The sequence below is a fragment of the Lipotes vexillifer genome, unplaced genomic scaffold (assembly GCF_000442215.2).
Source record: "Lipotes vexillifer unplaced genomic scaffold, Lipotes_vexillifer_v1.1 scaffold27, whole genome shotgun sequence".
Lineage (NCBI taxonomy): Eukaryota > Metazoa > Chordata > Mammalia > Artiodactyla > Lipotidae > Lipotes > Lipotes vexillifer.
Window position 1 is genome coordinate 89,836 of NW_006787756.1, and position 13,387 is coordinate 103,222.

General features: G+C 39.4%; 1 protein-coding gene across 1 annotated transcript in view; it reads right to left on the minus strand.

Moving 5' to 3' along the window:
- LACTB2 (lactamase beta 2) overlaps positions 1 to 13,387 on the minus strand; it is a 33,470-nt gene that overhangs the window by 9,898 nt on the left and 10,185 nt on the right. The window contains exon 3 of the mRNA XM_007460780.1: positions 11,940 to 12,066. Coding sequence (XP_007460842.1) covers positions 11,940 to 12,066 — 127 coding nt within the window. The remainder of the gene's footprint in view (positions 1 to 11,939; positions 12,067 to 13,387) is intronic.

Genomic DNA, 13,387 nt, shown 5'->3' on the forward strand with positions numbered 1-13,387 from the left:
CCTACATCATTATTTTTCTAAAACATGATTTTTAATGCTTGCATAGTATTTCACTATATGCATGAATCACAATTCATTTAGTTTCCTATTGTGGGCAGTTTTCCTCCATCAGTAACACTGAATGAGCATCCTTAAAAATGGTGCTTTTGTTATTTTTTGATTTGGTCTCAGAGGTTTTTTTTTTAGCAGAATAGTTTTCCTATTTACATTGCCCTTCTCTCCTCCTTTCCCCATAATGAATATGTCTTACTCACTTCAGTCATTAACATTCAAGCTTTCTGGTTTTTCGACTTCCTTGCTGTCACTTTAGGTTATATGGACTGCATTTTCTTTCGTCTTTTTTTTTTTTTCCTAGTGATTTGTAAGCTACATACACTTAAGTAGATGTAAGAAAACTGGGCAAATTAACTTCTCTTAATGTCAGTTTTTCATTGAAATGTGAATAGCATGTGTCTTAAAGGACTGCTGGGAGATTCAAGACGAGCATTTAAGTGCCTAGCATAGTATCTGGCACAAAGTTACATGCTTAATAAATGGTAAATACTTTACTTTAGTAGTGGTTATCTAAAAGTTTAAAAGAAACATGATTTTTTCTTTCTTGTTAAAAATTTTAAGAACAAAGCAGGGGCTTCCCTGGGGGCACACTGGTTAAGAATCTGCCTGCCAATACAGGGGACACGGGTTTGAGCCCTGGTCCGGGAAGATCCCACATGCCGCGGAGCAACTAAGCCTGTGCACCACAACTACTGAGCCTGTACTCTACAGCCCGCGAGCCACAACTACTGAAGCCTGTGCGCCTAGAGCCCGTGCTCCGCAACAAGAGAAGCCACCGCAATGAGAAGCCCACACACCGCAACGAAGAGTAGCCACCGCTCGCCGCAACTAGAGAAAGCCCGCGCACAGCAAAGAAGACCCAATGCAGCCAAAAATAAATAAATAAGTTTATATATAAAAAAAGAACACAGCAGTTTTCATTGAGTTCACCCTATATAAGATAAAAAATTTAACATACTTCTATTTCCTTTTTCCTCTCCTTCAACTTTGTTTTTGTTGATAAATAAAACTATGATAATAAATACTTTTTTTTTTTTTTTTGCTGTACGCGGGCCTCTCACTGTCGTGGCCTCTCCCGTTGTGGAGCACAGGCTCTGGACGCGCAGGCTCAGCGGCCATGGCTCACGGGCCCAGCCGCTCCGCGGCATGTGGGGTCTTCCTGGACCGGGGCACGAACCCGTGTCCCCTGCATGGGCAGGCAGACTCTCAACCACTGCGCCACCAGGGAAGCCCGAAAATAAATACTTTTAAAGTATGACAAATATTTTTATTTCAATAATTCCTACTTATATTTACATGAAGTTTTTTTTTTTTCTTCACCCGCGCGGTGCAGCATATGGGATCTTATTCCCCCAAGCAGGGATCGAACCTGTGCCATTGCAGTGGAAGCCCAGAGTCTTAACTACTGGACCGAGAAGGAATTTCCTACATGAAGGTTTATGACTATACCAATAATAAGCCAGATAAAGAACTAGGTCTAGGGGACTTCCCTGGTGGCGCAGTGGTTAAGAATCCGCCTGCCAACGCAGGGGACACGGGTTCAAGCCTTGGTCCGGGAAGATCCCACATGCCGTGGAGCAACTAAGCCCATGTGCCACAACTACTGAGACTGTGCCCTAGAGCCTGCAAGCCACAACTACTAGACCCGCATGCCACAACTACTGAAGCCCTCGTGCCTAGAGCCCGTACTCTGAAACAAGAGAAGACACCGCAATGAGAAGTCGACGCACTGCAACGAAGAGCAGCCCCCACTCGCTGCAACCAGAGAAAGCCGGCGCGCAGCAACGAGGACCCAACACAGCCAAAAAACAAACAAAAAAACCAAACAAAACGAAGTCTAAGTAATTTGTTCTGCAGAGCTCTTGATTTCTCAGCCACATACGGACAACCCTCTGTACTGGTCATTTTTTTCTGTTATTACTCCTGTACTTTGAATTTTACTTCTATTATGGCGTTTTTCACATTGTTTTCTTGTGTGTTTACCATTCTACCTCATAAGGCTATGAACTCCTAAAAGGCAGGACTCCTGTCGTATTCTCATCTTTATATTCCAAGTGCTTAGTACTTAGTAGTAGCTAATATTAATATATTGCTTTCCACGTGCCAGGCATTGACTTCAGGGATTTACAGGCATTACACACTTAATCCTTCTCCTAGTATGGGGTAGGTAGCATTAATCTCTCCATTTCACATTCTTTTTACATTCTAGATAATCGAATCACAGGGGATAGCAATAAATGTCTGATGGAATAAGGTTTAAATTATATTTTATTTAGCTTGAGAGGTTAATTATCCTTCTCTTTGCCTATTCTAAATAGTATTGGATTTTTGTGTGCTTGGAATACTTTGAATAAATGTTCTCAATGATGGACTTTTTGAGGGGAAGACAAGGCAAATATAATTGCATGTTTGGATTTACTATTTAGGAATTGAAAGTGTGTTTCTGGGTAAAGACTGGATTGAACACCTGCATCTTTTCTTTTCCTCCTAAAACATCAATAAAATTACCATAAAGGGATATTTGAAAAATGGCATAAATCCACAGAGGTGAGGAGAATGGACCATATCAACAAAATTTTAGAAGCTAGAAAGAAGACAGATGAGTGAGAAGTGACTTATCAGACATGAAAATACTGAAGTCTACACTGGCAGTGGTGAAAGCTGAGACCCAACCAGATTTACACTGCAGAATTCTCCAGTCTCAGGACGTGGGGCACCAGGAATGCAGAAGCAGAGGGTGAAGTGGGGTGCGGAGGCCAAAACAAGGATTGGCTGAGAGTGTATGTAACAAACATTCAGATCTTTAGATTCTCTTCCCGTTTTGAGCAGCTTGACAAGCACCCCAACCCCACTAAGGGAAAAAGCGGGAGATTTAATCTTTGAAGAGGGTAAAACACAGGCACAGATAGAGGTAGTGACATCATCCTGAAAACAGGAAGCCTGTGTGAATATATGCATTTCCCCAAGCCTTCTTTCCACACTCAGCTCCTGTAATGCTGGCAGCCAGGCCTTTATCCAACATGAAGATTAGAAGAGTCTCTTCTAGGAATTTTACCAGCTCAGGAAGAAAGACTCTAAGATTCCAATGTTGAAGGTTCCCCAACTAAACGATTCATCTAGATGACCCTACAGTGAGGTTCACAACCTACAGGGCTCCCAATAGCTCTGAGGTCTCCCTTAGAAGACATCAGTAAATACCACATCACTATGCATGTGAAGAAAGCCTTTCACACTGAGAGAAAATAAAAACAAACTAGTTTGTAGGCCACAAATTATGAGGAAGGAAATTTCCACAAACCTCCCCTCGATAGCCCCAAGAAAAACAGCCCCACAAAAAACTGTAATGTCCTCAGAGAGATAAGAAGTTGCAACTATGGAACAAGAAAGGATAGTATGAAAGGAGGCTTTAGGGGCAAAAAGAGCTCCTGAAAGTTAAAAATGTGAGAAGAGGAATGAAAAAAAATAGGATTAGGAGATAAAGCTGATAAAAACCTCCCAGAAAGTACAGCAAACAGGCAAAAAGATAGAAAATAGGAGAAAAAAGTTAAAGGACGAGTCTAAGAGTTCTAACAAAATAATAGGGGTTTTAGTAAATGAAACAGAACAAAACAGGTGAGAGAAGGTATCAACGAGCAACTGTATTTTTCTGCCCAACAAAGCCATACCATCAAAGGTAATTCTGTGTGCCTCTCTTCCTCAAGACCTTGAGAAGCCTACCTAATGATCCAAATGTATTTTCAAGTTTGGTTTTTATTTTAAAAAATTAAAAAAAATTTTTTTGGCTGTGCCATGTGGCATGTGGGATCCTAGTTCCCTGACCAGGGATTGAACCTGTGTCCCCTGCACTGGCAGTGAAGAGTGTTAACCTCTGGACTGCCAGGGAAGTCCCTCAAATTCGGTTTTTAGATTCTGGAAGTCATAATGATAAGTAAACCTTTAACAAAGTAAGTTAGATTACATAACTTTTTAAAGCCTACTCTTGTATTAAAAAGAGAATCCATAAAAAGTACACAAAGAAGCTTAAATCATATGCATTAAGCTTAACTCACAGGACCATATTACTAGTAAGCAACAATAAAGCGTCACTAAAAAGATGTGTAATTATCATTAGCAACTAAAGGCTCAGTATTTTCACGGGCTAACTCTAACAAACATTTAAAAGTCAGATAATTTCACTACAATCTACCCCAGAGCATAGAAAAAGAAGGAAAATTTATGACTCCCAAACCTGATAAAGGCTGCACAAAAAAACTACCACCCAATCTCACTAATGAACATTGTTATAAAAATATTAACTAAAATATTAACAAATAGAATTCAAAAGCAAATTTAAAAATAATACCATCATGACCAAATAAAGTTTATTCAAAAAATGCAAGGGTCTTTCAATATTATAAGATCCCTGAAAATAATAATAAAGCTATGGAGAAAGCTGGTAAGATCATCTCCCTAGACACTGCAAAGACATCTGACAAAATTCAACTCTTAAATAACAGCATGTAAGAAAACTGAGGGCTTCCCTAGTGGTGCAGTGGTTAAGAATCCGCCTGTCAATGCAGGGGACACGGGTTTGAGCCCTGGTCCGGGAAGATCCCACATGCCGCGGATCAACTAAGCCCGTGTGCTACAACTAGTGAGCCCACGTGCCACAACTACTGAAGCCCAAGCGCCTACAGCCTGTGCTCCGCAGCAAGAGAAGCCACTGCGATGAGGAGCCCACACACCACAACGAAAAGTAGCCCCTGTCCACCACAACTAGAGAAAAGCCCGTGCGCAGCAATGAAGACCCAACGCAGCCAAAAATAAAATAAAAGTAAATAAATTAAAAACAACTGAAATGACTATAACTTAGAAGAGTTTCTCCTTTGCCAAAAAAATCAAATCCTTTAATATTGACATGTAAAGTCTTTAAAAAATCTGCTAAAAATGTAACAGATATAAGGTACAAAAACATGAGACACTAGTGTAATGGGAGCAATTATTTTTGAGAGGCATTAAGAACTGACATTAAGAACTATTATGCTTTTGTGGTTTCTAAGTGTGCTTTATATATTGCAAACAATTACGATTTTATAGTTGCTCCAAGGGCAAATAATAAAGAGATGTTAGAAATCATCTCTTGTCTGATTTAACCTGCTGCAACCTGTTAATGAAAGTATTCGATGTTATACGAAAATGATTCCAGGAAGTATATTTCCAGCAACTATAAAAATATGTGAAGACAATCTACAGAATGGGAAAAAATTTTGCAAACCATGTCTCTGATAAGGAGTTAAGATCCAAAATATATAAAGAACTCATACAACTCAACAGCAAAAAAAAACTCCAATTAAAAAAATGACCAAAGACCTGAACATTTTTCCGATGAAGATACATGAAAGACCAACAGGGACATGAAAAGATGCTCAAGATTACTAGCCACCAGGCAAATGCAGATTACTGGGTTGGGCAAAAAGTTCATTAATTTTTTCCATAAGATAGCACTAGTTGTCTTTAACTTCATTCAAAACAATTTTGTTAGACTGTATTGTGATAGCTGTCATATCAGCATGATTAAGAAAAAACTTATCAAAATTGGTGAATTTTTGTGTAGCCATTTTAATATTGAAGATGGAAGAAAAAAAGCAACATTTTCGGCATATTACTCTTTACCATTTCAAGAAAGGTAAAAATGCAACGGATCAACTAAGCCCGTGTGCTACAACTAGTGAGCCCACGTGCCACAACTACTGAAGCCCAAGCGCCTACAGCCTGTGCTCCGCAGCAAGAGAAGCCACTGCGATGAGGAGCCCACACACCACAACGAAAAGTAGCCCCTGTCCACCACAACTAGAGAAAAGCCCGTGCGCAGCAATGAAGACCCAACGCAGCCAAAAATAAAATAAAAGTAAATAAATTAAAAACAACTGAAATGACTATAACTTAGAAGAGTTTCTCCTTTGCCAAAAAAATCAAATCCTTTAATATTGACATGTAAAGTCTTTAAAAAATCTGCTAAAAATGTAACAGATATAAGGTACAAAAACATGAGACACTAGTGTAATGGGAGCAATTATTTTTGAGAGGCATTAAGAACTGACATTAAGAACTATTATGCTTTTGTGGTTTCTAAGTGTGCTTTATATATTGCAAACAATTACGATTTTATAGTTGCTCCAAGGGCAAATAATAAAGAGATGTTAGAAATCATCTCTTGTCTGATTTAACCTGCTGCAACCTGTTAATGAAAGTATTCGATGTTATACGAAAATGATTCCAGGAAGTATATTTCCAGCAACTATAAAAATATGTGAAGACAATCTACAGAATGGGAAAAAATTTTGCAAACCATGTCTCTGATAAGGAGTTAAGATCCAAAATATATAAAGAACTCATACAACTCAACAGCAAAAAAAAACTCCAATTAAAAAAATGACCAAAGACCTGAACATTTTTCCGATGAAGATACATGAAAGACCAACAGGGACATGAAAAGATGCTCAAGATTACTAGCCACCAGGCAAATGCAGATTACTGGGTTGGGCAAAAAGTTCATTAATTTTTTCCATAAGATAGCACTAGTTGTCTTTAACTTCATTCAAAACAATTTTGTTAGACTGTATTGTGATAGCTGTCATATCAGCATGATTAAGAAAAAACTTATCAAAATTGGTGAATTTTTGTGTAGCCATTTTAATATTGAAGATGGAAGAAAAAAAGCAACATTTTCGGCATATTACTCTTTACCATTTCAAGAAAGGTAAAAATGCAACTGAAATGCAAATAAAGATTTGTGCAGTGTATGGAGAAGGTGCCATGACTGATCGAATGTGTCAAAAGCGGCTTGTGAAGTTTAGTGCTGGAGATTTCTCACTGGACGATGCTCCAGTCAGGTAGACCAGTTGAAGTTGATAGCGATCAAATAGAGACATTAATTGAGAACAATCAACATTATACCACGCGGAAGATAGCCGACATACTCAAAATATCCAAATCAATCAATGAAAATCATTTGCACCAGCTTGGTTATGTTCATTGCTTTGATGTTTGGGTTCCACATACATTAAGCGAAAAAAATTTCTTGACCGTATTTCTGCACACGATTCTCTACTGAAACGTAACGAAAACGTTCTGTTTTTAAAGCAAATTGTGATGGGCAATGAAAAGCGGATACTGTACAATAATGTGGAATGGAAGAGATTGTGGAGCAAGTGAAATTAACCACCACCAATCACACCAAAGGCAGGTCTTCATCCAAAGAAGGTGATGTTGTGTATGTGGTGGGATTGGAAAGGAGTCCTCTGTTATGATCTCCTTCTGGAAAACCAAACGATTAATTCCAACAAGTACTGCTCCCAATTAGACCAACTGAAAGCAGCACTCGATAAAAAGCATCCGGAATTAGTCAACAGAAAACGCATAATCTTCCATCAGGATAACGCAAGACTACATGTTTCTTTGATGACCTGGCAAAAACTGTTACAGATTGGCTGGGAAGTTCCGATTCATCTGCTGTATTCACCAGACATTGCACCTTCAGATTTCCATTTATTTCAGTCTTTATAAAATTCTCTTAATGGAAAATATTTCAATTCCCTGGAAGACTATAAACGGCACCTGGTACAGTTCTTTGCTCAAAAAAATAAAAAGTTTTGGGAAGATGGAATTATGAAGTTGCCTGAAAAGTGGCAGAAGGTAGTGGAACAAAATGGTGAATACATTGTTCAATAAAGTTCTTGGTGAGGGGAGAAGGAACTGGAGGAAAGTAGTCAAAAGGTACAAATTTCCAATTATAATGTAAGTACCAGGCATATAATGTACAAAATGATGACTATAATTAACACTGCTGTATGATATGTAAAAAAGTTAAGAGAATAAATCCTAAGGGTTCTCATCACAAGGAGAAAATTTTTCTTTTCTTCTTCTTTTTATTGTATCTATATGAGATGACAGATATTAGCTGAATCATATTACATGTAAATCAAACCAACATGGAAAAAAATATGTAGGTGTGGGTGTGTATCCTATCTTATAGCCAATCCTATGAACAATCATACATAGAATGCATTCATGGGCAGAACCCAATCTTTTTTTTTAATAATCTACAAAAACTCATTTGGAGAACCATTCTTTTTCAGGGTCTGCAAATTGCCTTATCCGTCAATGTGCCTGCAACGCCTCCTTTATTATTCCCCTCCCACTCTCCACGCCAGAGCTCAGTTATGGCTTTCTTTGATATTTTCCAGGCTGAAGGCAATTAAGATTTCTTAAATCAGGGGATCAGAAATTCCAATTCTTCAGTCACCTGCGTGGCTAATGCTTTAACTTGCATAAAAACTGTGTTAAAATTCTCTTCACATAGGCAGGAGGGGAAAAGGAAATGACATCAGAGATGCTTTAGGAAAGATCTGAGAAACTGCAGTGGTGGCCTTCCCATGCATCAGGTAGAGCACTGATCTAGTTCTGCCACTTCTGTGACAGACAGACTTTGTAGCGATGGCTGTCTTAGAAAACGTAGAACAGTCAACAAAAGCTGTTGGACTGATTTTTCTCTGAGAAATTAAACTTAGTTCACTAGAAAACTCCTGCAAGTTACATCCAGAATCAAATCCTTACTGAAAAACCTTGCTAACTTTCTACTATTTACTAAAGGGTTCTTGGTGGATATTATCTGTCGTATTTTTTTTTTTTCAAAATTGGCAAGCAGAAAAGATCAACTGGTCATCAAATACTTGGAGACTTAGTAAATTTTAACCTTCTTATAGAACTTTTGCTTAACTATGCGTCTTCTTGTTAATATTTAAAATAATTGGGTTTTACTGACTTGATAAAAATGGAAATTGGAAACCACGGTCATCAGTAAATTAAATGTTTTATTCAGATTTTAGCGTAATTAGAATTCATATTTTGGGCATTCCCTGGTGGCGCAGTGGTTGAGAGTCCGCCTGCCGATGCAGGGGACGCGGGTTTGTGCCCCGGGCCGGGGGGATCCCACATGCCGTGGAGCGGCTGGGGCCATGAGCCATGGCCGCTGAGCCTGTGTGTCTGGAGCCTGTGCTCCGCAATGGGAGAGGCCACAACAGTGGGAGGCCCGCGGACCGCCAAAAAAAAAAAAAAAAAGAATTCATATTTTGGGAAAATATTTACAAAGTCTTCTTAAAAAAGTGAGTTTACTCTTTTGGTTCTCTGTATTAGTTTTCCTCCCAAATCTTAAAATAGATAGGTTCTCATACTTTATCTTAATCAGAAGGCAGTAAAACAAAACTTAAATAGAATTCATATAATATGGAGCTCCTTGGCATCAATTCATTCCATGAATCTGAGACAGTATTCCACTGAGAGGGGGTGGTGACGGGAAGCAAGATGTGGGAGGCTTTGGGGCACTGATACTGTTTCCTACTTTTTTTTTAGGTTAAAAAAAATCTTTTTTTTCTTTATTTGAGGTAACATTGATTTATAACATTACATACGTTTCATGTGTACGACATTATATTTCTAGTTCAATATACCCTACAATATGCTCACCACCAACAATTTATTTTCCATCGTCACGGTACAGTTGATACCCTTTACCCATTTCACCCCCCCTCCCCACCTCCCCTCTGGTAACCACTACTCTGTTCTCTGTATCTACACCATATTGTTGTTTCTTGATCTGCGTGCTGCTCATAGGGTTTGTTCAGTTTGTAACAACTCACCGTTGCACACGGATGATAGGTACGCTTTTCTGTTTCAATACTCTAATAAAAAGCTTAAAGTATGTGGTCTATTCATGGCAGATGGGTGGCAGTAACTTCCAAGCACTGAATATTCTTAATCTGCAATTAGGTATAGATCTAATATCCATAATTCTGTGATAACCGATAAACCAGTACTGTGATACCCACGCCTTTGAGACAGAAGACTCAGGGAACCACCTACTGCCTCGACCCCTTTCATTTTCACTAGGGCTGGTGTGTGATGGGCGAAATTCTGTATTGTCTGAGAATACCAAATACTTTTTGAAGTAGCAGCTATATGATGTTTGTTTTCCTTTGGTACCATGAGCAAATTATACGAGATACTATCATATTTTCAATAAGAGCATTTAAAGAACATTCCCAGAAATTAGTTCGTTTATAAATTAAATTCTGTCAATCACTGCATACTGAAGAAAAGGGAACGCTGGTTTGAAAGGTGGCATGGATACCCATGACTTCATTTTCTCTTTCTCATTCTTCTGTTCATTTACTCGCCTCTTTGGAGCTAGTAAATTTACTATGTGTAGGACAAGTACCCATTACCTCCTAAGTGCCAGGGACTGAGGATCTAAAGATGAATCTGGGACCTGCCTGTGTCAGAGTGGCTAGCTTGTCATCAAACCTATTCCCCCTTTTTCCTGAGCACGAAGTTAAGCTCTATTTCCCTGTCCCTGCGCAGTCAGGAGTGGCGCATGACTGAATTTATAGCCAATGTAAGAGATGGCCGGGTCTGTGAAAACCTTCCAGGTAAGATCCCTTTCATGCTCTTTCTCCACCCGCTGGGTTGATGGAGGTGAGCACGGCGACCTCGGAGCCAAGGAGTGAGGTTAATGGAATCACAAGATGCACGGAGCCTGCAACCTCACTTACAGGAGGGTCACTCACTAGTCAGCACCCCGTTTTGGACTTTATGTGACTGAGAAGTAAACTTCTTTCATGTTTGAGCCATTATGCATTTCTGGGTTGGTTGACCATAGCGACTAGAATTAACTAATATTGTGAAGCTAAGGAGTTGATTACCTTTTCAGGTACTTACATACAAAAAAACTTACAATACAATTTAATACAAAATAATAAAGGTTATAGCAAAGTTAGTGGAGGGAATAGTGAATTATGCCTGGAGAGGGTTCTTGAAGTAACATGTGGATTAGGTCTGAAGCATGAACAGATAAGAGTCTGTCAGGGAGATGAGTTGCGAGGCAGGGGCAATGCCTAGTACAGGGCAAGGCACGAGCAAAGGCACGGCTGCACAGAGTGTCCCTGCTAACTATGCCTGTGAGGGGAGTGATGGGAGTGAAGACCAGAGAAGTCTGGGGCCAGACTGACACGGTCACGAGAACAAACATTACCTTGTGTGCAGTGAGGGCTGTTCCAGGTTCCAACTGACACGGGGAATGAAGGTCAGATTGGAAAGGGAGGAGCCTGCAGACAGGAAGACTGAGCAAGAAGTAGTGGTCGTGGACGTGGAGAAAGAGAGGCGACATTGCCAAATATTTCTGAGGTTAAGAACTAACCTGATTAGATGGGGAGGGCCACGGGGAGGGATGCAGGGGAGTACGCGGGTGAAGAGGAGCCAGCTTCTATCTTAGAAGGAAAAAAAAATCTTAAGTACTGAGAGAGCAGATGTCCTGAAGTCAAAAAACAAGTACAGATTGTGGGGGAGAGAGAACCAGAATTAGTTCAGATTCAAAGTTGACAAGTTTGAAACACCCTTTTGAATCCCTCAGATAGGTAACGGGGGATTATGGGTCTGGCCGGCAATGTGTTTACTTTAGGGATGGGTCACCTTTTGGAAGTGAGAGCACGAGAGAACCCTGAATTTAACTGATGGGTAGAAATCCCTAAATCACCCTAGCAGGAAATGCTAATCTATTTTTTTTAATTTAAATTTTATTTATTAAAAGAAGGTGATCAACTAATTCAAACAAATAATTTTAAAAAGGCAGATAGAGTGAAAACTCCTCTTTTCCCCTGTTACTCAAGCAACCCAATTTCTCTTCCCAGAGAAACCAATGTTAGCAGATCTTCTGGATCTGCTGAGGTATTTTCCTGAGGTATTTTCACTCAGACAAGCAAATATGTCTTGTCTTTTTACAAGACATATACACAGACCCCCTCCCTCCCAGCCCCGCCTTCCCTGTCTCAAGGACATTCACGTTCACGTACCTTAGCGTGGCGCCTTCAGTCTTAATCACATCTCCATCTTTCACATAAACATACTGTTGCTCTCCATCTCCTATAGTTTCTTTTCTCTCAGGATTCCGTGGGAGTTTTTTAATGCAGTATGTACTGTCTAGTCACAAAACACGTAAAATATATTAAGTCACACTTTAAATGATAATTTAGCCTTTTACGAGATCAACTTCCATTAGAGCGAACACTCGAGATTGGCTGCAAAAAATCTTAATGGTAAGAGGCAACAGAAAATGGAATGAATTGTAGCAGCATATCTCTGGGACGGTAACTATTTCCTCCACCTTAACAAAAGAGTTTTTTATTCTCTCATGTCCTTCCAGGTCTACATAAAAGCCTTTGTTTTTTTTGTAGTCACTCCTCTTTTATATAAAAATTTGGAAGTGGCACTTCACAGTCTCAGCTAGGTTTGAGATCAAGATGGGTGTTGAATACTGTATAGCACTGGGAACTTTACTCAATACTCTGTAGTAACCTATATAGGAAAAGAATCTGAAAAAGAATAGATACACGTATATCTATAAGTGAATTACTTCGCTGTACACCTGAAACGAATACAACTTTGTAAATCAACTAGACTCCAATAAAAAATAAAGATTAAAAAAAAAAAAGATGGGTGTTGAAGAGGCAGTAATACCAAAACTGGGAACTTTTCCCTATCTAGGTGCCTAACATAGAATAAAAGAGGTTATGGCATCATGGCAGTACTTAATAATAAAAGGATAATAGTATAAAGTTCTTTCTGTGAAAGCTGAAAGGAAGCCCCAAACCTGGGGCTAAGATATGAAACCATTAAAATAAATGTAACCCATAGTACCCTCACTGACACAAAGAAAATCAATTACTTAACCAATCAATAGCTGAGTGGCAATCATCTAACCAGTATACTACATACAGTGAATACAAGGACCATGACACCAAAATGCTTAAAAACTGTCATAGTTGGGGGAAATAAAACACAAACAGGCAATAATTAGAGAATTATACTCAGTCCCACTTAAGGGATACTAAATGGACAATTCAGCTAATAAAAGCAGCAGGTGTTTAGAGAAAGGAGAAACAATTAGAAAGATGGCAAAGGGTTCAGAGAAAAACCTGTAGGTAGGGGAAACAGCGTTAGTAAAGGCACAGAAAGGAGGATGAGCATGGCATATGTGCCAAACAATGCTACCAACTTGCCTAAAGCAAAACCCTGGCTGGAAAGAGAGGGATAGTAAGGTGAGCTCAGATCATGGAGGGCCTTAAAGTGCCTTTCAGAGAACAGGGGGATTTAAACTTTACAGTATGTGGCTACCATACACTCTTTAGTAAGAAACTGAAATAGTGTTAATTGGTGGATTAGTATGGCAGCTGGAGGTGGGGAGACTGGAGAGGGAGAGATGAGAAAGACCAGGACGGGGTGACTGCAATAATCCTGCTGA